This window comes from Diabrotica virgifera, chromosome 1, assembly GCF_917563875.1.
Source record: "Diabrotica virgifera virgifera chromosome 1, PGI_DIABVI_V3a".
NCBI classification, from domain to species: Eukaryota; Metazoa; Arthropoda; class Insecta; order Coleoptera; family Chrysomelidae; genus Diabrotica; species Diabrotica virgifera.
Window position 1 is genome coordinate 89,199,766 of NC_065443.1, and position 24,255 is coordinate 89,224,020.

The 24,255-nt window shown below is 32.7% G+C and overlaps 1 protein-coding gene and 2 long non-coding RNA genes across 3 annotated transcripts in view; 1 reads left to right on the forward strand and 2 right to left on the reverse strand.

Annotated features, from left to right (window-relative positions):
• LOC114325878 (probable multidrug resistance-associated protein lethal(2)03659) overlaps positions 1 to 24,255 on the forward strand; it is a 170,853-nt gene that overhangs the window by 80,667 nt on the left and 65,931 nt on the right. Inside the window, exons 5-6 of the mRNA XM_028274010.2 lie at positions 18,692 to 18,848; positions 19,033 to 19,880. Of these exons, the coding sequence (XP_028129811.2) occupies positions 18,692 to 18,848; positions 19,033 to 19,880 (1,005 nt within the window). The remainder of the gene's footprint in view (positions 1 to 18,691; positions 18,849 to 19,032; positions 19,881 to 24,255) is intronic.
• Positions 14,635 to 16,216, reverse strand: LOC126879226 (uncharacterized). The gene is made up of 2 exons (XR_007696006.1): positions 16,064 to 16,216; positions 14,635 to 15,297 (listed from the first exon to the last, which is right to left on the reverse strand). It is a non-coding gene; the product is annotated as an uncharacterized LOC126879226 (long non-coding RNA).
• Positions 16,287 to 16,879, reverse strand: LOC126879234 (uncharacterized). Its single transcript, XR_007696009.1, has 2 exons — positions 16,438 to 16,879; positions 16,287 to 16,337 (listed from the first exon to the last, which is right to left on the reverse strand). It is a non-coding gene; the product is annotated as an uncharacterized LOC126879234 (long non-coding RNA).

A 24,255-nucleotide genomic window follows, 5' to 3' on the forward strand; every position in this document is an offset into this window, starting at 1 on the left:
ATGACAAAGTGGGATCAGAATGTTTTGAGCTGTCGAGAAGTGAAGTCGAGTAGTAGACGGTAGTGTTCGAGGAGTGAGAAAGCCGGTAGTTCCGTGAGTGTGGAGTATCTATCGTGGAACGAGAAGTAGGCCAGGTCGAGAGTAAAAGAACCTCCTTGAGCCCAGAGTGTCCCGGTAGCTGATAGCAGTTTCGAAAAAGGTAGAACACAGCATCACGACAAAAGCAGGAACGAGAGCTATTCGAGCTAGTTTTTCAAAGGAGAACATCACTGGAAGCCAGGACGAGGTTTGATCGCAGCCAAGGATAGCAGGAAAGGGTTTTGTGTGAGGACATTTTCAGTTCACCAGGAAAAGGTCAGTCTCATTTGTTTGGACATGAATGTATGGGTTTTTCGTATTAAATTCCACATAAAAAACTGAATAACATAATCAATAATATCAGAAAAGCTTCATCAAACTTAAATAGAGTTGTCCCTAATAACTCCTAATAGTTAAATGTTAATAAAAACTTTCAATAGAACACCAAAAGGAAATAAAATTCCCAGTTGTAAATGTTATGTTTAAGAATAATAAGAAATAGCAAATATTAAGCATTGATTGCCTTTTGAATAAAATAAAAAATATTTTGATTATAATTGTAACCCATATTTGTATTTTTTTTTACTCTTTTCTTTTCTATCCCGATTAGGAACCATTAAGAAATATTCAGAAGCCACGAAAGTAAGTAATTAATTTATAATTCGCCCTGAGATTGAAAACATATTGATATGTGATCTGGTTAATTAATTAGATTAGTATTAATACATTGATTAAATTAAGTGACATATAAGAATATTATCTCATATCAATAATCAAGATCACATCAGTATATACATTGTAAATTCCAAGTCATGATTTCCAAAGTTTACACATTGTAAATTATGATTCGGGAGTGCTCCTAGTATCATTTAACGTGTCTTGGTTTGTTTATTTCTACTGCATCTTTACTGTTTCTGTTAACTAATCTAAACGTAGAGATATTTTTTGAGATTCTTTAACTCTTTCAATGCTGGGGTTTGTCACATCCCACCTGTCTGTTAGTGGCAAAAAAGTTCACCTGTCGGATGCCGGGTTAAAACATGACAAATTAGATGTGGAATGAAAGCTTATAACCCAAAGATGGTACTAAAGGTGAGAAATTTGGCCTCCGACTTCAGGATAAAGAGTTGCAACCCGAAGTATTGTTCTAAATTCGCAGAAATAGTACAAACTATGTATTACTCGACGCGCCTTAGAAAGACGAGAACAAATATTTATGCCTGTCCGGTTTTATGCCTGTCTGTCCGTCCGTCTGTCAGATATAATCACAGAGGTTGAATGAAAGATTATAACCCATAGATGGTACTAGCGATTAGAAATTTGACGCGCATTAGAAAAATGAGAACAAAGAAATACTTTTTTTAGTTTTACACCACTTCCGGTTAAAATGGTGTACCCGGAAGTGACACACATAGTCACAGAAAAATATACTTGATCAATTTACGTGTATTAAGAGGTCGAAACCGAATTTTTTTAATTCTGGTTTTGATGTCATATGCGGTTAAAAAATTGTCTGGAAGTGGAAGAAACCAGTTTAATAGTTGTCCCCTTCGAGTAGCGAAAAATAAACAATACTTTGTAAAAACATTCAACATTGGTTGATATTCCGCTGTTTTCATATTATTTATTGACCTAAGTTTTTGTAAAATGCACTAGTCTTTTTTAAAGATATCATTGGACAATTTACTCACTGTTTTTGGATTTTACAAAATCGCTTGGATTGGCATGAAATTTGACATAAGCATAGCTAACATGTCAAAGAAAAAAGTGATATTGTGCCAGTGTGTGCTTTTTTCTGGGGATGAGTACCACCCCCTTCTCGAGTGTGAAAAAATATAGGTAAAAATATGTCCGTAAGTGGATAAACTAATTAAATTCCTTGTATTTTTTGTTTTTAGATGGTTTTTCGTAAATAAATCAAAAAGTAAGTATTTGATCGAAAAAACTATTCTTAGCAAATATAAAGCTTATAAAACAGTAAAAAAAATTATGTATGTATGAAGTCTGGAAACACAATAAAAACAGAGTTGGAGCTGAACAACAGTTGGTTCTTATTCGTCGAATTCCAAATCGACTAGTTCAACGTAAAATATCCAAAAAATAACGCAATTTTCGGGGAAAACTCGCCACAAATTTTTTAAAGTGTTTAAAAAAGTTTTATTTTTGTTATTTAAAAAGTATCTATTCTATCACCATCAGCATCAAAAGTAAGTTACGCTTTAAATAAAATATGTCCCTTTTTTTGCTAAAAGAAATCGTGAAAATCACCACCTAATTAGCATTCCATATGAAATTAATAGTTACCGCCCTAGTTAATTTACTTATATTATACTGTTTATATGATCTATAAGATTTATTGGCAAGAAATGCTTATTAAAAAAAATTGGTTTTAAAATAAAAAAATTTTAATTTTGAAAAAAAATGCCTTGGTTTAAAATAACTTAAACATTAGTGATACTAAATATCTCAAAGAGTAAAAAATGTACATATCACATAAACAATACATAAGTAAATTAGGCGGTGATTTTTACATTTTTTTAACAAAAAAGAGACTTCATTTTGATGCTAACTAACTTTTGATGCTAGAAACGTTTATAAAAATACAAATAAAACTTTTTAGACATTTTATAACAGTTGTAAGTCATGAGTTTTTCCCGAAAAGTGCTTCGTTTTATGGTTATTTCATGTTAAAATATTCGATTTGTATTTTGACGAAGTAGAACCTGCTTTTCATTAAGGTGATACAGTAGCGATCAACAGGTAGCCAAAACGCGTTCCAAGATTGCGGCTGTAATTTTGAATATTTTTTCGAGATATTTGGCACACGTATTCGTAATATAATAAAGAATGGCGGTACAGAGCCGAATTTGAAAAATATATTAATATGTGGAAATTACTCTGTAATTAAATATAATATTAAAAAAACGAGCCTGTACCGCCATTAAGAAGAACAAAAAAATACACTTTCTTCAAATAAACTTTTTATCCGATGCCTAGATTTTGTGTCATTTTGGAACTACTAATGAAATACAAAATTTTAGTAGTTCCAAAATGACACAAAATCTAGGCATCGGATAAAAAAGTTCATTTGAAGAAAGTGTATTTTTTTGTTCTTCTTAATGGCGGTACAGGCTCGTTTTTTAAATATTGTATTTAATTACAGAGTAATTTCCACATATTCATATATTTTTCAAATTGGGCTCTGTACCGCCATTCTTTATTATATTACGAATACGTGTGCCAAATATCTCGAAAAAATATTCAAAATTACAGCCGCAATCTTGGAACGCGTTTTCGCTACCTGTTGATCGCTACTGTTTCCTCTTAACTACAACTCTACTTTTACAGGGTCTACAGACTTCATACATACACCATTGTTTTCACTTTTTTATACGCTATATTTTTGCTAAGAATATTTTTCGTTAAAATACTTTTTGAGTTTTTTTCTAAAACCGTCTAAAAACGTGACTTTTTTGTTGAAAAACGAACATAATATATTCACTTGCAAATAACTCAAACAGTATGTTAAGAAAAAATCTATAGAACAAAAACTAGCTTAGAATTACTCAGTTTATCCACTTTAGGACTTATTTTGAATGTATGTCTTTTCACATTATAAAAGTGGTTGTACTAACTCCCAAGGCAAAAGCACACGTCGGCACAATATCACTTTTCTTTGACCTGTCAGCTATGTGCATACCCAATTTCATGTCAATCCAAGCGGTTGTTTAAAATTCGGAGGTTTTGCAATATTTACCGTGAGTGGATGGACTACAGATATATGTATATTAGATAAAAATTATAGTCTCAGCGAATCTTTGAAATATCTCCATTCCTTTGAAATGTTACATTTTTTAAGCCTTGAGGGAGTAGGCGCAAAATTATGACCAATGCTATTTAAATGCATTCAGTTTATTCGAATCCTGAGAAAACTAATAAGAATTTTGGAAAAATTTAAACGCAGAATGAAAGATTACATTATAACCGAGGGCGAAACTCTCTAAAAACTTTTATGTTTATATTGATAAGTGAAAGGGTGAAAAAAAAAGAAAATTTAGTGTGATTTTTTATTTCAAATATTTAATTCAAAAGAAATTTTTGTTTATTCTATTCTTTTTGACATGAGGCTGTATTTGATTTCTCTATGTCATTGTATGCTATTGGTTAGTTCCTATCATTTCAGCCGACGTACGTCACGATTGGATCAATAGGGCCGAACATACATAACTAAGGCCCTTTTGGCATGATGCTGTATTATTTGAAGTCGATACAGCCTGAATATTTTTTTTTATTTTTTTACGTTCTATGTGATTAAAAAATTAAGAATCACCGCAATTTTAGCCCACCACCCCCTTCCCCTTTCCCCACATCAAAAAATGTCAATTTTTCGATTTTATTTTTTTTTAAGTTGGTTTGCAATTAAATTATAAATTACAAAAAATTCACACGCACAGCTGAGGCTTTTACAAAACATATATTTTATATGGACCCGAAGGTCGAGTGTACATAACCTCAATGTTTTTTGTTTTTTTAATAGGTACGTATAACTTTTTTTGGCGATGGCTGCATGTCTAATTTTTTTGCGTTTTGTGAATTTTATCAAAATCTGTATTTCTGACTTTTTTCAGATTTATTCGTAAGGTGCGCCATCTTCAAAAATCCGGAAAACTGGTTTTTTTCGGTAGTTTTTTGGGATTTTCTCCATTTTATATACTTCAAAATAGACTAACTCAAGGTTTTTTATAGGTTACGTATATATAATTTGAAATAACTGAGTTTTTAGGGATATTCAAAAATTGTGTAAAACACCTAAACCCCCCAAAAACTATGTTTTTTCAAATTCTTAAAAGTTTCTTAATTCTTTCGTACCCCATGAAGTTAAATTACAAAGCCATTAAAATATAACTAGAGGTGATTCATACCTACTTACCATCTCAATTGAATGCAATCATCGGCAAAGCCATCTTTTAGTGTCATTGTGTCATCCCCAAAAATCTACCTGGGTCTTAAAATGCAGGTATGCATACTTGTTCCGTTATAACTCTTATCTTTTAAAATTTTGTAGTAAAAGCATTTCTATAGCTATAGTGAGTTTATTGCCCTACCTCTTTATGTGGCTTAATGATTTGGATTGTAAACACAGATAAGAAAGGGTGTGATAGACCAGAGAAATTAGCAAATAAATGGCCTCTTTCGTGACATCCGTTGATAGAGTCGGACAAACATAAGTTTGGGATTGCGACGTAGCGTTTCGCGCAGACAAGCAAACCATTTCTACCAGTGGCGGACGAAAACAGGCAGATTTGAAATAAATTTTTATAAGTAAATTATAATAGTACCTAAATTATATTTAATTAAAGCGAAGAATGAATTTGCTTCTTTTTATTTTCATAGTTTTTAATAATTATGAAGCTTATAATCAGTTGCATTTGATAAAATAATGAGCAAAATGTTCGTTTTAAACGAACGTCATAACTTTCCATTAGGACACTCCTATTATCATCGGTTTTTCTCCACCTGTAATTTGTTCGAGATAATTTGAAAAATATCTTTTCAAAAGTACGATGGTTTAAATTTTAAATGTATCAAAACATACAGACGTGAGAACAATTCATTTGAGAAAAATAAAAATTATGTATAATCGTATGTAACCTTGGAGAGATTTATTTTTTGTTTACAGTTTTTCGGAAATCGAAATCTAAACAAATTACCGATTATAAATACTTGGTACTTTTGAAAAAACATTCTTCATAACTGTAAATTGTAGAAAGTTGAACTAAAACGATGTCAACAAAATATCAATTTAAAATACATTATCCATTATACAATTTTATTTTTTAAGCTGAATAATTACTTTTACTATGTTACCTAAAGCCTAATCCAATTATCGTTTTCCTTAATGTTTCCTTTGACCCTGGAAATTCCATTTGTTTGTTCTTTAGTTTTTGATAGATATCTTAAATAAATAGAAATCGTTAAAATATTTGGAAAGTAAATTTTCTTTTATACTTTAAGTAAATAAAATCGTAAAAGAATTGTATCTATCTACCATTTTTGTTAAAAATGTATCTATATCAGTGTGTTTACGAAAAAACTTTTATTTCGTTCTAAACGGGTACAAACAACTGTTTTATAATTTTACTTACTCTATTTTATTTACCATAAAAAATATAGGTATCAATTTCCCATTAACTAATAATTTTTTAACTTTTAAACTATTTACCATTAATTGTAGGGGATCTTTTCTCGATGGTGTAGAAGTCGTATATAATATTTTTGATGGTTTTCACTTGTCCACTGCTCAATTCAATTTTTTTGGAACGACAACGTTTTCTTTTTGGATTTTTAAAAGATAAACTAGTCGCTCCATTTTTATTTACGTCTCTACCTTCTTTTCTTATTTTGGTTAAGGTGTTTTTACTTATACCCGTCGCCGCTGCTAGAATCCTATCCCTACAATTACCAATGTTAAATGTTACTAAACGAAAATATTGCGAAAAAAAATTCCAAAATATTGGCGTGAAAGAAGAAACAGTGCCTAAAAACTTGTGTATTTGATCAGAGCATCCTTTCTGTTAGGACGTATGGCTCATAAACATGGACATTAACAAAGGCCAACATAAACAAAATAGAAAGGACTCGCAGAAAATATCTATTGTATTAATTCATGTTTTATTTCATGTTGGGAATAACACTTCAAGACAGAAAACCAAACAAATGGATAAGAGAGAAAACAAACGTAAAAAATTTAACTAAGCATATTCAGGGTTAAAGTGGAGATTTGCAGGCCACAATGCGAGACAGGAAGATAAAAGATGGAATGCTGAAATACAAAACAGGAGACCGTGGACGCAGCTACAGGAACTCACTGGAAAAGCGCAGCCAAGGACAGACAGCTATTGAAAGATTTGGGGAAAGCCTATGTCCAAAGGTGGATAGAAAAGGGCTAAAGAAGAAGAAGAAGAATCTGATGAAACTTTATAAATACAATTATAATAAGAAAATAAGAATAATAGTAACTTTAATATCAAGAAAATAAAATGTCATTAACAATATTTACGTCAATTTACTTAAAGGTATTAACAGGTTTTCGGTTGTTTTGAAATGTGCTGCCTCTTGTTCCATAAATGTAGTAACATTATAAATGATTGCCTTTGCTTGGCTATTCAATCCCAGCCCTTTGATTCCTATCTTTTTATGAGGCATATTGTTAAATAACTAATGACTTAACGCACTAGAGATACACTAAATGTCTTAATAATACACTAATTACTACTACTAATATACCAAACACTAAGCTAAAAACTATTAATAAAATATCCAACACGATCAAACCAATAAGTTAAACACTCTCTGCGATACGTAATGCACTTCTAACTACGACACTGGCGATCAGCAAACTAGCCGTTTCCAAGGTAACGCTAGTAAACAAGAACCACTGCGCATCATCGAGTTTTGAATCATATTCCCAAACTTATGTTTGTCCGAGTCTACAGGTATCTAAGAACTGCTTATGGCATTAGGGTAAATTTAGTTACAACAGTATCCAATATAAAAATTATGCAAAAAATCAAACGTACTTTTTAACTTATAAACAATATATAAACAATTAAAGATCGCTATTTGATTGTAAATATTAAAGGTGGAGACCGGTATGCTGTATGGAAAGGTGATACAATTTTACTGAAGAGCATAGAAAATTCTTTAAAATGAGTGTTTGGAAAGTTCTTTTTGTTAATTTGTTGCTTAGTTATTGGGAAAATAGCTTCAAAAGTCGATTTTTTGAAAATAATTAATAACTTTTCTAAAAATACACTAAAAGCTTTATTTTCGCGTAAGTAAAGGAACAATATTAGAAGTATTCAGCCGTTAAAATTTCAAGAAGTTTTACCTAATAGTTATTGCAAAATTGAAATTGTTTATCCCAAAAAGCTTCTATCTACAGCGTTATTATGCATAAACTATTAGGTCAACATAAATTCTAAAGACATCAAACCAAAGAGAAAGGTTCAATTTATCAAATTAGATCAAGTCTTGAATAAAAAGTTTATAATAAATATTATAAATAATTATAAAATAATTTTGAAAAAGTAGTGTTATTTTAAGCTTATTCGCGAACTCAAGCGAGGGTGCTGCCGCTTATTTTGAACTAGAGGAATTGGGATGAAGATTTAAACAAAACATCCGTTAACCTATATATCAATGTCGATTGAATGCTTGTCTGGTGTGTTCATTTAATGAATGATTTATTTATATTAATTAATTACATCAATAAAAATATTAATTATATCAAAATGCATTCTCCCAATTACATCGGCCATTTTCATGCAACTGCACTGCCACCTATAGTCGATTGAGTTCGCGAATAAACAATTAAAATAACAACCGCATTAACATGTGGGAATTAACTAATTTTGATGGGAAATAAGCCACAATTTTACTAAAAAAAATGGTTTTATTTTGACAACGACACCCGATTTGAGCGTCGAAACGTTAATAAAATCAGTTTTTTTAGTAAAATTGTGGCTTATTTCCCATCAAAACTAGTTAATTCCAAAAATGCCACAAGAAAATAGCTTCAGAACAACAACACGTAGAAAGTTAATTTTTTTTATTCGACATGTTGGTATTCTTATAGAAACTGAAACAAAAATTTAATGCCCTACAACCCTTAAAACCCGAGTTAGCCACTTTTTTCAAAAATTCACCGGGGCTTTGTTTATAAATATTAGAAAATTTGAAAAGCAACATTTAAACGAATGAAAGAGCATGTTTATACAAAAAAAAATTAAAACGATTCTTTTAAAAACGAGCCGTCCATGATGCGCCAAAAGTGAAGAGTTTAAAAGTAAAGCGATTCTTACCCTCTTGATTTTATTATCAAAAACTTAATTCACAACTACACATTTATAAAAGGCGCAATACCTCCGGTAAGATTTAGGTACAAAATTAACAAAACCCAAAAAAAATATATAATACAATATTCCAGTTACCCGTCGTTTGTCACCATTAATCCCTTTATCCTAAAGATAAATAACAGTTTGTCGACGAAAATTCCATTCGATCAAATGTTCGTCGATGAATTGTCCATTCGATGAATTGTGCATTCGACCAACTGTTTGTCGACCAACTGTTGTCGACCAATTTTCCGTCGACGAAGTGTTCTCGACCAGCTTTCCGACACCGGATTTGGGTGTCATTGTATTCTGTTGGTTAATTCCTACCATTTTAGCCACCGTACGTCATGATTGGAAAAATAGCAGCGAATATACGTAACTAAGGCCCTTTCAATATTTTACTGTAATTGATTTTTCTGTGTCATTGTATTCTGTTGACTGATTCCTATCATTTGAGCCGCCGTACGACACGTTTGGACCAATGGGAGTGAAGATACGTAACTAATACCTAACAAGAGGTTTACTCAAACTTCTTTTTTGTACTTATACCACTCGGTAAAAGTACAAAAAAAAGTTTGGGTAAACTTTTGCACAACTGTGTAAATACTAACGAAAAATCTAAAATATTAAAAAAAATTAGTGGAATCCGTTAATCTGTTCTCGAAAAAATTAGCTATGAAAATGAGCATAATTTTCTATATCCCTAACTTTTGACGAGCAGTTTAGCTTAAATGGGGAAAAGCGGTAAGCTTAGACCAAACACCAGTAGGAGGCATTCAATTAATTGAGGAAAAAAATTAAATGGATAACAATATTTATTTCAGTTACACAAAAGGCATTGTCCCGCTAGAATGTTTGAAATCACAATTAATAGTCCTACAAAAAAGACAGGCGTTTAAAAGTGATAAGACCATTGAACAATAAGCCTGTGAGCTACCTTTTAAACACATTCTTAAAAATAATCCATAACACAATTAAAAAAAGGTTTGTTAAGAAATTCTTTTATAGACTTCAGAAATTCAACAACTTCTCCTGATTATGTTTAAAAAACGTACGGAATGCACTAAATGAAAAAAAAAAAAGAAAAAGATTTATCATACCGTTATACTATAATATATCCTTACGTTGAATATTTGATGCTTCCCTGTGGAGTATAAAACGGACAGTTGTGTTTTTCCCGTGATCTGCCTTGTTTAGTCTTCTTTGTCGTTTTATTCGTTAAATCCTATCCTCTTAAGTCACAGCGTCAGAAAGCAGTGGGTATATGCAGTGAACGGGAGGCCTATGTCGAACAGTGAACGTTGGGGCCCTTTCGCGTTTATCATATGTAGAGAAGTCGCTTGTCAAAAACTGGACGTATGTAATCGTATTCTATTTGTTAAATACTCTCACATAATATGTCATACCATGTGCGTTAATCCATTTTATTTCTACAATTTTAAAGTGTTATTACATGCCGTCATTTTCATTTGTCTACACCATCGTATTCTGCCAGTTAAATCCCATCGTTTCAGGCGCTGTACGTCACGATTGAACCAATAGGACCGAAGATACATAACTAAGGCCCTTTTGACCTGCTGCTTGTTTGATTTTTCTGTGTCATTGTCTTCTATGATGCCTAAGGCATATTTATGACATGTCTTATTTTTAAAGAAAACAAGTAATTGGACTTCGTAAGTCCTAGGTTTTCACCCAAAGTAATCGAAAGTAGAATTGGAAGTCGATATTTGAATTCTTCGTGTAACTTTGCGTGGATTGATATACAAATTTACTAATTTTGAGTCATTTTTACTAAACTGTTTACACAGAAATAACTCTAAAGATTCAAACCTTTCAATACGCTTCGATTTATGTGTTCGTATACTATTTCTGAGTCTATTGGGACCGTGCAAGTTCGGCAAAACGACACCTGGTTTCTACGCTCTGCAACTTTATTCGCACTTTTAATTATATTGGCCAATTATATTAGTCCTGGTTACTGGATAATTGTCAAGGCCATAATCCAAAAAAATAATAAGAAGAAAAAATAAGATTCAGGTTATGTTATTAAAACGTAAACAATTGTATGTAGTAAATAAAATTAGTTATTAAAATGCAGTACTGCAAGCAAAATACAATTAATTTAATTTGCCTTCATATAATAATTGCATATAATATCAATATTGCAGAGCAACATATAATTTTTCTTCTTCAATGACAGTAGGTATGAAATGTACGTCAATTTGACAATTTCAATGGACAATATGAATTATTTAAGAAAGTTGCAATATTTCTCCGCTATTCGCGCACGATCGTTTCTCGTATCCGTTCCAAGTACTTGCACACCGCGAATAATGGCATTTCCGGTTATAACTTTTTAAGCGGAAATTACGTAAAAACCAAAATTTTACATTTGTTCTCATCTTGCTAAGCCACGTTGAATAATATATCACTTATTCTCTTTCGGCAACTTTAAAATAGTAAATACTTACGGTTGCAACTCTAAAACCGGAACTCCGACGTCAAATTTCTCATCTTTAATAATACCATCCTTAAGTTAAAAGCTTTCATTCGACACCCGATTTGTCATTCTATCTGTATTAATAACGGAGGAGTTGTATTCGCGGATGGACAGACATACGGACAGACAGCCTAGGTAAAATTTTTCATCTTTAATACCATGCTTGAACTATAAGCTATCATTTGGCACCTCATTTGCCATTATACCTGGTATAATGACGGAGGATTTATACTCGCGGTCGGAGGGATCGACGGACAGACAGCCTAGGTCAAATTTTTCACCTTTAGTATCATCCTTGGATTATAAGCTTTCATTTGACACCTCATTTGTCATTATACCTGGTATATTGACGGAGGAGCTATATTCGCGGTCGGACGGACCGACGGTCAGACAGCGTAAGTCAAATTTCTCACCTTTAGTACCATCCTTGGATTATAAGCTTTCATTTGACACCTCTTTTGTCATTCTACCTGGTATAGTAGAGGAGTTATATTCGCGGTCGGACGGACCGACGGACAGACAGCCCAAGTCAAATTTCTCACCTTTAATACCATCCTTGGATTATAAGCTTTCATTTGACATCTCATTTGTCATTCTACCTGGTATAATGACGGAGGAGCTATATTCGCGGTCGGACGGACAAACGGACAGACAGCCTAAGTCAAATTTCTCACTTTTAGTACCATCCTTGGATTATAAGCTTTCTTTTGACACCTCATTTTTCATTCTACCTGGTATAATGACGGAGGAGTTATATTCGCGGTCGGACGGACCGACGTCTCACCTTTAGTACCATACTTCGATTATAAGCTTTCATTTGACATCTCATTTGTCATTCTACCTGGTATAATGACGGAGGAGCTATATTCGGGGTCGGACTGACCGACGCGACGGACAGACAGCCTAAGTCAAATTTCTCACCTTTAGTACCATCTTTGGATTATAAGCTTTCATTTGACACCTCATTTGTCATTCTACCTGGTATATTGACGGAGGAGCTATATTCGCGGTCGGACGGACCGACGGTCAGACAGCGTAAGTCAAATTTCTCACCTTTAGTACCATCCTTGGATTATAAGCTTTCATTTGACACCTCTTTTGTCATTCTACCTGGTATAGTAGAGGAGTTATATTCGCGGTCGGACGGACCGACGGACAGACAGCCCAAGTTAAATTTCTCACCTTTAATACCATCCTTGGATTATAAGCTTTCATTTGACATCTCATTTGTCATTCTACCTGGTATAATGACGGAGGAGCTATATTCGCGGTCGGACGGACAGACGGACAGACAGCCTAAGTCAAATTTCTCACTTTTAGTACCATCCTTGGATTATAAGCTTTCTTTTGACACCTCATTTTTCATTCTACCTGGTATAATGACGGAGGAGTTATATTCGCGGTCGGACGGACCGACGTCTCACCTTTAGTACCATACTTCGATTATAAGCTTTCATTTGACATCTCATTTGTCATTCTACCTGGTATAATGACGGAGGAGCTATATTCGGGGTCGGACTGACCGACGCGACGGACAGACAGCCTAAGTCAAATTTCTCACCTTTAGTACCATCTTTGGTTATAAGCTTTCATTTGACACCTCATTTGTCATTCTACCTGGTATAATGACGGAGGAGTTATATTCGCGGTCGGACGGACCGACAGCCTAAGTCAAATGTCTCACCTTTAGTACCATCCTTGGATTATAAGCTTCTATTTGACACCTCATTTGTCATTCTACCTGGTATAATGACGGAGGAGCTATATTCGCGGTCGGTCGGACCGACGGACAGACAGCCTAAGTCAAATTTCTCACCTTTAGTACCATCCTTGGATTATAAGCTTTCATTTGACACCTCATTTGTCATTCTACCTGGTATAATGACGGAGGAGTTATATTTGCGGTCGGACAGACCGAAGGACAGAAAGTTTAAGTCAAATATCTCACCTTTAGTACCATCCTTGGATTATACGCTTTCATTTGACACCTCATTTGTCATTCTACCTGGTATAATGACGTAAGAGTTATATTCGCGGTCGGACAGACCGACGGACAGATAGTTTAGGTCAAATTTCTCACCTTTAGTACCATCCTTGGATTATAAGCTTTCACATTTTTTCAAAATTGGGTGAAAACAACTTGATGCCAGAATGATTTGTTGATGAAAATAATATATACATTCTCAAATTGCCTATTTTTCGTTGTGGATAATATTGTATTCAACAGTGATGCCAAATTTCTGATGCCAAAATGATTGATAATGAAAGTGGGATATACGTTTTCATGTATATAGCGGCAGCGACAAAACGGTAAAACACTGAACTAAATGTATATAATATTTTCACTGTGCCATCATTTTGAACTCAAACATTTTATGGAATAAACTTATATAAGTCAGTAAGGAATAAACAAAGAAAGCTGATATATTAAAGTAACATCAAGGAATCAAATCTCTAACTACAGAGTTGATTAGACTTCTGCTAACAAGTACAGGAAAAAAGTTATTAAGGTAGTGTAAAGTGGCATCGATATACAGATGCCACTTTGCAAGACGATGCCAAATTGATGGTAAATGCATAATGTATCGATGCCAAATTGATAGTAGGATTTATATATATATATATATATATATATATATATATATATATATATATATATATATATATAATTATTATTATTAGGTATACCACACACTTTAAAGGTACGATTCCGACAACGACTGCAGATGGCAGTTACAGTTGTCACCATGACAGACGTCATTATTTTGCACTAATAATTTGCATAATTATTAGCAACTGACGTTCTGCCAGACAGCAGTTGCAGTCAGATGTCGGAATAAGTCTCATACAGATAAATAGTGCAAAGTAGTAACGTCCATAACGCCGAGAACTGCAACTGATGTTTGCAGTTGCTGTCTGCAGTCGTTATCGGAATCGTACCTTTAGTCAAAAATGAATACATACAAATAAGACCCAATATATTGAATTTCAATGAAAACTATCTGCTTTATATTTATAAATTTTAAGAAGACTATTGAATGATAAAAAATAGGACAAAACTATAATAGTATGTGTTCTCACATATATTTCCATACTCTAATAATCCTCAAAATGATTTCAAATAATTATTACAAATTTTTGCATACAAAAAGATCCACAGACACCTGAAAAATATATTTTTTGATTAAGGGACTGTAATGACCAAATTAACATGATAAAAACAATTTACATGTGATATCTGATAATACACACTTAAAAGACTAATAGGGCTTTTTATCGACTGTCATTTGTTTCGAGCATCTGTCATGTGTCACATAATATTAATATATCTATGCCATATGTCTTTGGTGTGTATCATTGATATATACCAATAACGTATGACGTAGATATAATATTAATATTATGTGACACATGACAGAAGCTCGAAACAAATGACTGTGAATGAAAAGCCCTATACATAAATACTCATGATGAAGAAGTACATTATAATTAAAAATGACTAACCATTTTCATATCACTGCAACATGAAGCCAAAGCCGTCTTATATATCAGTTCGTTTAGAGAGCGCAACAAGCACTCTGACCGAACAGCTTGAAAACTCATTAGTTTTTCACCAGAGAATGTACATAGCTGTAACATCTGTACATGCATTGGGTTCTTCTTCTTCTGTCTTGCTGTGGGCATACTCAGCTGCAAATAAGATTGCTGCAAATTTCACTATTACTGGCCATACACATACAATGTGCATTTGCTATGCCATTGGAACTGGCTATTCACCGAAGCATCTAGCGGTTTAGCATTAGCTTTTTGGGAATTTTTCACCTAAAAAATATTTTATCTTTGTGGGAATGCTTCAAGTACAAAAATTTATTTTCATTCGAGTATTTGCGTTCTTTACAATGATTGAGAATATTTTAAAATCAGACATTCATATAATATAATTTTAGAACAAACGATCATGACTGTTTATTATTCTCTTTTCTATCATAGCAATTACATGTCGTCGACCTAATCTGTAAACTGTGTAACTCCATTTATCCAAATTTTACAGAGGCACAAAAAATTATTTCTCTAAATATGACTAATGCGAATACTATGTATCTCCCATTTTAAAAGATAGAATGCTAAAATGGAATATTTTATAGATAGGTACTAACATTTGTACCTATATTGTTTAATGAGTGTATTAATATTATTTACCACCAACTCTTTCTTGAAAATATCACTTTCTAAACAGTGAGGTCAATCGTGTGGTATGACAAACTGGGGAGATACATATTTTTCGTACTAAATTTGCTGCAAGGGAGATACAGTGTATACGAAGATGTCACTATTTACTCTTCTGGTAAAAATATGCATGTGCATCCTTTTTTAAACGAGTAGGGATTTTTTCAAATAAATGGCAGTAATAACTCATTTTCAGAGAAATATGGAGAAAAACACATTTTACAAATTAGGACAATATGTCTGGTTTCATACAGATATATAAACGTAAATAAATCTAATATTTAAAACCCATTTATCCGAAAGACACTAATACTGTTATCCATATTTTTCTTAATGGTGAATAAATAAAATAAAGACTTACCTTTCCAACAATAATATAGAAATCATCAAAACATCAATGTTTCAAAACAAATCCAGTTGTGAAGGCTTTTATGTGCCTGAAGGCTTTTGTATGCTTTCATCTGCTGCTTAAAGCAGTAACTGTGAGACTCTAGCAGTCTATCTATAATAGCATTATAACCATTATAGGTCCATGATTATAACAGTAATTGAAGGAATGCACTGTAAAATCCAATTCTGATGACTGAATTGTATATGGATCTAAATCTCCAATTATTTTCAGCTTCAATGAATATCTAAAACAAGAAAAGAAATAATGTTATTGCTTGCAAAATTCATCATTATTGATAAATATCAGGGAAAAATGAATAGTAAATAAAAAATTGTTTGGCCTACCTTTCTAAAACATCTGCGGAGTTTCCATTAATAATTTCCTTAAATAATCACTTTGCATTGTGGTAAATTTATAAAATTTACAAATGACAAACAGAAGTTTTAAAAAATACACACAAAACAGCCAACAAAATCCAAATGAATCCAAAAAAGGCAAAATACTAGGACAAACAAACAATTAAATGAAACGACAAACGACAACGATGATACAAACATAACCCTAGTTTTGTAACTTTTAAGCTCCAAGCTCCTCCCAATTTCGTGACGTCAGACTTAGGCTGGCTGAAATGAAAACGTCTTTTAAACGTATTTTAACGTCATTAATCTTACGTATTTAAAATCACCTACAAAAGACGTCGATATGACGTAATGTTCAACTACGTGTATATATTCCACCAAATACTGACGTTTCCTCGACGTTGTTGACGTCACTTGGTTGCCTGGGTCATGACCCGACACCCATATTAAAGACACTTTATTTTCTTTTGCCGGAGATTTTGAGGAGATCTTTGCAGTTTTTCACCAGTTTAGATTTGGTGAGAGGGTTCTTTACATCCAGAATAGCTGATCGGCTATCTGGATAAATGTTAATTCTCTTAGTTTTAGCGTCTTCATCAATGATTTCATCAATGCAGGCCACCAAAGCAAAACTTCAGCCTGGAACACCGATGTATGTTGACCTAGGCTGTAAGATTTATTATAGTTACATGTTTGCCCAAAGACTCGTGATCCAGTATCATGGGCAGTTTTAGATCCATCAGTGCACCATATTTAGTCCCAATTAACATTTGGGACTTTTTATTCCCTAGATGGTATAATTATGTTAATCTTCTCAGTGAAGATTAGTTCTGGTGTCATCATATCTGAGTTCATCATAATGATGGATTCCTTAAGTATAGTACGTCCGCTATAACTTTTCCCATGCGTCGCTATTCATTTTCAAACAAATTAAGTCAAAAAATAAAGCGAGACCAACGTCGATGTGTATATACATTTTGTATACTGCATACTATATACTACACACATGCGCGTACGTTTCACTTTATGTTTTGACTTAATTTGTTTGAAAATGAATCGTGACGCATGGGAAAAGTTATAGCGGACGAACAATATATTCCCAGTAGTGTTTCTGTGACTATTTAAAACATAATTCGGTCTCCAAGTATTGTTTGCTTTGAGTCTCGGGATGGTCATAAAGGTTACCGCCGAAATATGTGATTCCCGCGGAGTGATAGCTTCATTAAAAGCTGTGATAGCTTTTAATGAAGCCGTTCCTGTACTATTCAAGGATCCTGTTATATTTAGAAGCACTTGTCTTTGTAGGGTGGTGAGAGTGGTCACACAAGATTGCAAAGTCGTCATTCTCCACCAGAGTACTGACCCATAAGTGACTGTCAGTCGTATCACTGATGTGTATAAAAACAGATTACCTTAGGTTTCAATTACCAGGTTTTACCTACAACTCGTCTGCAGTTCCAGAAGAGTCCCTTAGTCCTAGATTCCCATGAATCAGATAATCTACAACTATATTCCATAATGAGGGTGACAATACACCGCCTCCTTGGACACTTAGATTAATTACTCTATATTTCCTGTGACTCATAACCTGACTCAAGTATTCCAAATTTCTTTTCTTTTATAGTTAATAGTTATAGTTACACCTACGTGTCTCTTCTTATCTATCCGGCATAATACCTCCTCGTTGGTCACGTGCTCGGTCCAAAAGTAATATACGTCGGTAAGCCTACATTTCGAAGACCTCTACTTTTTTCATTCATGTTGCGGTCATTGTCCACGCCTCCACTCCACATAAAAACCGGAAAACATAACATTTGAGCAGTCGGATTTTGAGAGGTATGGTGAGGATGTTAGAGGCAAAATTGGTCAATGTAAATTCTACTTTCACTTTGGCTGTTTCACCTCAATAAAGTCTCGCTATTGAATTTCTCTGAAGCCGATTCCAATCTTATGTAGTACTACAATTAGCTTTTCGTACTTTACATTATCGAATGCTTTTGCGTTATCTATAAATCATATATACGCGTCTTTGTTCATATCTACGCAGCACTAAATGAGCACGTCTAGACTAAAAAGTGCTTCTCTTGTGCCAAGAGAAGCACTTCTTGATAGTACTGTTTTTTGTCGGCTGCAAATTCTTAAACTACTTTCGGGGAATATATTTAGAAATATTCTCAACATAACTGAAATTATGTATATTTTTTTTTATGTTACAATTAAGGTTTTCTTGCATTTTTAGTGGTGATGGGAAAGCTAACAACGCAATTCAGGCAGAAAACAGCTGGTAAAACAGATGAAAGGGTTTTACTCATGAGTGAAGTCATTTGTGGGATACAAGTGATCAAGATGTATACTTGGGAAAAATCTTTTTCCAAACTGATCGAACATATAAGGAAGTACGTACGAAGTTAATCAATTACATATACCTTCTCTTTATAATTCTTAACTGTATTATTATCTGTCATATAGGAATTATTCAAGCATATTTGTTTCTATTGAATAACCGTAATAATTTATTATTATATCAAATTTTACCCTATATAGTAACCGGTATAGTACTAATAAGATTGTTTGTTCTAGTTCAGAAATAAAACAAATTCGCCTTACTTCCTACATTCGAGCTCTTCATATGTCTTTCAGCAAATTTATAACAAGAGCAGCAGTATTTTTATGTATTATAACTTATACTTTCACTGGAAAAAGACTTAATGCTGGGTACGTTTACGTTATCTCTCCGTTCTATAACATTTTAAAATCAGCAGTCAGTAATGACTTTCCTCAAGCTATAATTCAAACTGCGGAAGCCTTGGTATCTATAGCTAGAATAGAAGAGTTTCTTCAGTTTGATGAGGTTTATTATGAGCCTATACGAGAACCATACCAAGCTAAGAAGATAACATCTGGTACATCGCTTATACATAGTTCTAAAAAAAAGAAATCTGTAGGTGTGTATTTAGAAAACGTCTCAGCTAAATGGATTGATACACAAGAAGAAAACACTTTGATGAATATAAATTTTAACGTTGGTCCTCAACAACTGGTAGCTATAGTAGGAGCAGTGGGATCTGGTAAAACATCTCTTCTCCAAACCATCATGAAAGAGCTACCACTCAGCCAAGGCAACAAAGATACTGTTGGTAAAATCTCCTATGCTTCACAAGAGCCATGGTTGTTTGCCAGTACCATCAAACAAAATATTTTATTTGGTGAACCATGGGATCCCAAAAAGTATGAGCGAGTTATCAAAGTCTGTGCTTTGGAACGAGATCTGTCATTATTAGCTCATGGAGATAAGAGTATGGTTGGTGATCGTGGAGTTGCTCTTAGTGGAGGCCAAAGGGCTAGAGTCAATTTGGCAAGGGCTGTCTATAAGGATGCAGATATTTATATATTAGATGATCCGCTTTCAGCCGTCGATACTCACGTAGGTAAGAAATCATATTCTCAAGTTTATTTAGAAATATTTATTATAGCCTAATACAATAAAAAAAAGTCAAAATGTAAATTCGTAAAGGTTAAAACAAACTTTATATCAAAGTTTAGGTGGGTACAAAAGATATTTTTAAGAAAGTATCCAAATCATACAAGGGGATCATTGTTTAAAAAATTAAAAAGGGGTCATTTTTGGAAAAAAAAAATACTTTTTTAACTGCTGAGGTAATTCACTTATTAATGAAGGTCTACGGGATTTTTTCTGCAAAGATGAAGGGTAAGTCTTTCACATAAGACTTACTAAATTAAATTTGACCCCCTATTTATTTAAATAATTGTATATAAATCTTTAAAAACAAATTTGCAAAAAAATATTTTTAGCGTTTTAGATAAGCACTATAAAATATCTTATTTTACAGACTAAGTTGCGCTATCTTATCAGTATTAAGCAAAAAAAAATTGGTCCAAAAATATTTAATATTTTTTGAGATATTGAATTTGTTTTTAACTGTTACTATATTTTAAATTGCAAAAACGCGGTTGTTGCCAAAGAAATATTCACCTGCTTAAGATGTCATTATTTTTATTTTTATGTATATTTTCGATAAATGTATTGATAAATTCAAATTTCAATTAAACTGCCCCCTAAAATGGCATTTGAAAATTATTCAAATTTGTTTATAATGTGTTTTTTAATAACGTCGCGGGGATTAAATATTTTGAAATGTCGTTTCGATAATTGGGTTCCTGGGAATTTTTTACTAATTAACAAAATTTTTTTGTCATTTTTCTTCTTTTTTTTTCTTGGAGTTACATTACTACGGGCCCTTTTAGGGTTAAATTTTATTAAGAATATCGAATCTCTGAGTTGTAGATTCTAGACCTAAAAATATTAAGATTTAACTAAAATCTCTTAAATAAAATGTGGCTACTTACTGAGTTACAGGGTGTTTTATTTAAAAATTTAAAAATTATTGTTACCAAGTACTTTAAAACTATTTGACGTATCCTTATCATACTTGGCAGAAAGTATGGCTATTATACACCCTACTAAATTGTGATTAATAAACGTTTCTGTCTAGTGCCAGAGGCGTACGACAGGGGATAGTGAATGATTGACCCTTCTGAAATTCTACGCCACTGAGTGAATTACTATTTTAGCGAAATTTTTCGATTCTCCAATACTTTGTATGTAAATAACTTTATTGGTATCGATAAAGTCATCAGTTTGAGAGATATTGGAAGTTTAAAATAAATGAATGAATGAATCAAAATAACTATGCCGTTTCATTTTTAACGTCCAATATCTCGAAAACTAATGACTTAATCGGTACCAGTAAAGAGTACATTATTTACATAGAAAGTATTGGAGAATCGAAAAATTTCGCTAAAATAGTAATTCCATCAGTGGCGTAGAGTTTAGGAAGTGTCAACCATTAACTATCCCCTGTCGTACGCCTCTGGTAGTAGCTAAAAACTTTTGTTTATCACAATTTAGTAGAATGTATAGTACACACACTTTCTGCCAAATATGATAAGGACACGTCAAATAGTTTGAAAGTAATTGGTAAAAATAATTTTTAAATTTTTAAATAAAACACCCTGTAACTCAGTAAGTAGCCACATTTTATTTAAGTAATTTTAGACCAATCTTAATATTTTCATGTCTAGAATGTACAACTTAGAGATTCGACATTCTTAATGAAACTTAACACTAAAAGAGCCCGTAATAATATAACCCCAAGAAAAAAAAAGAAGAGGAAAAAAAGACAAAAAAAAATTTGTTAATTAGTGAAAAATTCCCAGAAACCTAATTCTTGAAACGGCATTTCAAAATATTTAATTCCCGCGACGTTATTAAAAAAACAAATTATAAACAAATTTGAATAATTTTCAAATGCCATTTTAGGGGGAAGTTTAATTGAAATTTGAATTTATCAATAAATTTATCGAAAACATACATAAAAATAAAGATAATAAGATTTAATACAGGTGAATATTTCTTTGGCAACAACCGCGTTTTTGCAATAGAAAATAGAGTAACATTTAATAAACAAATTCAATATCTCAAAAAATATTAAATATTTTTGGATCAATTTTTTTCTTGCTTAATACTGATAAAATAGCGCAACTTAGTCTGTAAAATACGATATTTTATAGTGCTTATCTAAAACGCTAAAAATTTTTTTTTGCAAATTTGTTTTTAAAGATTTATATACAATTATTTAAATAAATAGGGGGTCAAATTTAATTTAGTAAGTCTTATATGAAAGACTTACCCTTCAGCTTTGCAGAAAAAAATCCTGTAGACCTTCATTAGTAATTGAATGACCTCAGCAGTTAAAAAAGTATTTTTTTGGAAAAATGACCCCTTTTTAATTATTTAAACAATGATCCCCTTGTATGATTTGGATACTTTCTTGAAAATATCTTTTGTACCCACCTAAACTTTGATATAAAATTTGTTTCAACCTGTACGAATTTACATTTTGATTTACATGTAGTGTAATTTTATTTTACTAGACTATTAACAGGTTAAGTGCCACCTACGGATATGACATGGGTGGACAAGAGTATCCTCGCTCGTTCCAACAGTAAATTTGTGAACTGCTTATGAGTGTCAGAGCTATGTTTTCTTTATTTATTATTACAGAACAAGTGTACAAATATCGTTCAATATCAATATAGTACATACAAGCATATACAGGGTGTTTCGTAAAGAATGGGCCATAGTTTAACCTTAGATTCCTGAGGTTAAAATAGGTCGATTTAAGCTAACTTACCTTAGTACAAAAATTGATAATAACTGAAATACAGGGCGTCAAAGTTAAACTTTTATTTTATTTATTTTTGAATATTTCCTGACAGGCATGGGACAACAACACAAAATTTGGTAAGTGGTGCTGGTACTGTACACCCTACCCAATTATGTTAAAAAACGATTCTGGCTACTACCAGCAGCGTACGGCAGGGGAATGTGAATGGTTGACGCTTCCCAAATTCTACTTCACTGGCGAAATTTCTATTTTAGTGCAATATTCTGATTCTTCAATACTTTGTATGTAAATAATGTACTCCTCATTCGTAAAGATAAAGCCATTGGTTTTCGAGATATTTGAAGCTAAAAAGAAGAAGCATACATAATACATTAATCAAAATAAGTGTGCCTTTTCATTTTTAACTTCATATATCTCAAAAACTAATGAATTTATCGTTAGGAATGAAGAGTATACCCCATTCCACGAATATACGACCTTCTTGGATTATCGCGACAACGAATATTTTACTGTGCAAAATATGAAGAACGAAAGTAAATTGCAAATTATATTGTTGTTTATTGGAGTAATTATTAGAGCAAAATACTTTTGTACTTCTTATGTTGCACACTAAAATATTCGTTGTCTCGATAATCCAAAACAGTCGTATATTCGTGGAATACACCATATATTATTTGCATAGAAAGTATTGGAGAATCTAACAATTGTGCTAAAATAGCAGTTTCATCAGTGGCGTAGAATTTGGGAAGGGTTAACCTTTCACTGTCCCCTGTCGTACGCCTCTGATATTAACCACACCATTATTTAACATAATTTAGTAGGGTGTGCTTCCAGACTGGAAGCATTTGAGATGTGGACGTATCGAAGAATGCTGAGAATCTCCTGGACAGACAGAATAACCAATGAGGAAGTACTAAGGAGAATACAGAACAGCAGGGAGATACTGGATTCCATCAAAATAAGAAAACTTCAATACTTGGGTCATATAACACGTGGTGACAGATATAAACTCCTAAAATTAATTATGCAGATAAAGATTCAAGGAAGGCGCAGCATAGGTAGGAGAAAAATGTCCTGGCTGAGAAATCTCAGAGAATGGTTTGGATGCAACTCAACTGAACTCTTTCGGGCTGTAGTGTCAAAAGTGAGAATAGCAATGATGGTTGCCAACTTTTGTCGCGGAGATGGCACGTAAAGAAGAAGAAGAAGTAGGGTGTACAGTACCTACACTTTCTGCCAAGTACCATAAGGATATGTCAAATAGTTTTATAGTACCCATTACCGGGCACATACAATAATTCTTAAAGTTTTAAATAAAGAATAAATTATTTAAAAAAAGGAATACTTTAAAATAATTTGACATACCCTTGTGATACTTGGCAGAAAGTGTAGGCACTGTACACCCTACTAAATTATGTTAAATAATCGTTTGTGGCTTTTACCAGAGGCGTACGACAGGGTAAAGTGAATGGTTGGCCCTTTCCAAATTCTACGCCACCGATGAAACTGCTATTTTAGCATAATTTTTAGATTTTTCAATACTTTCTACGCAAATAACGATAAAGTCATTAGTTTACGAGATATTTGAAGTTAA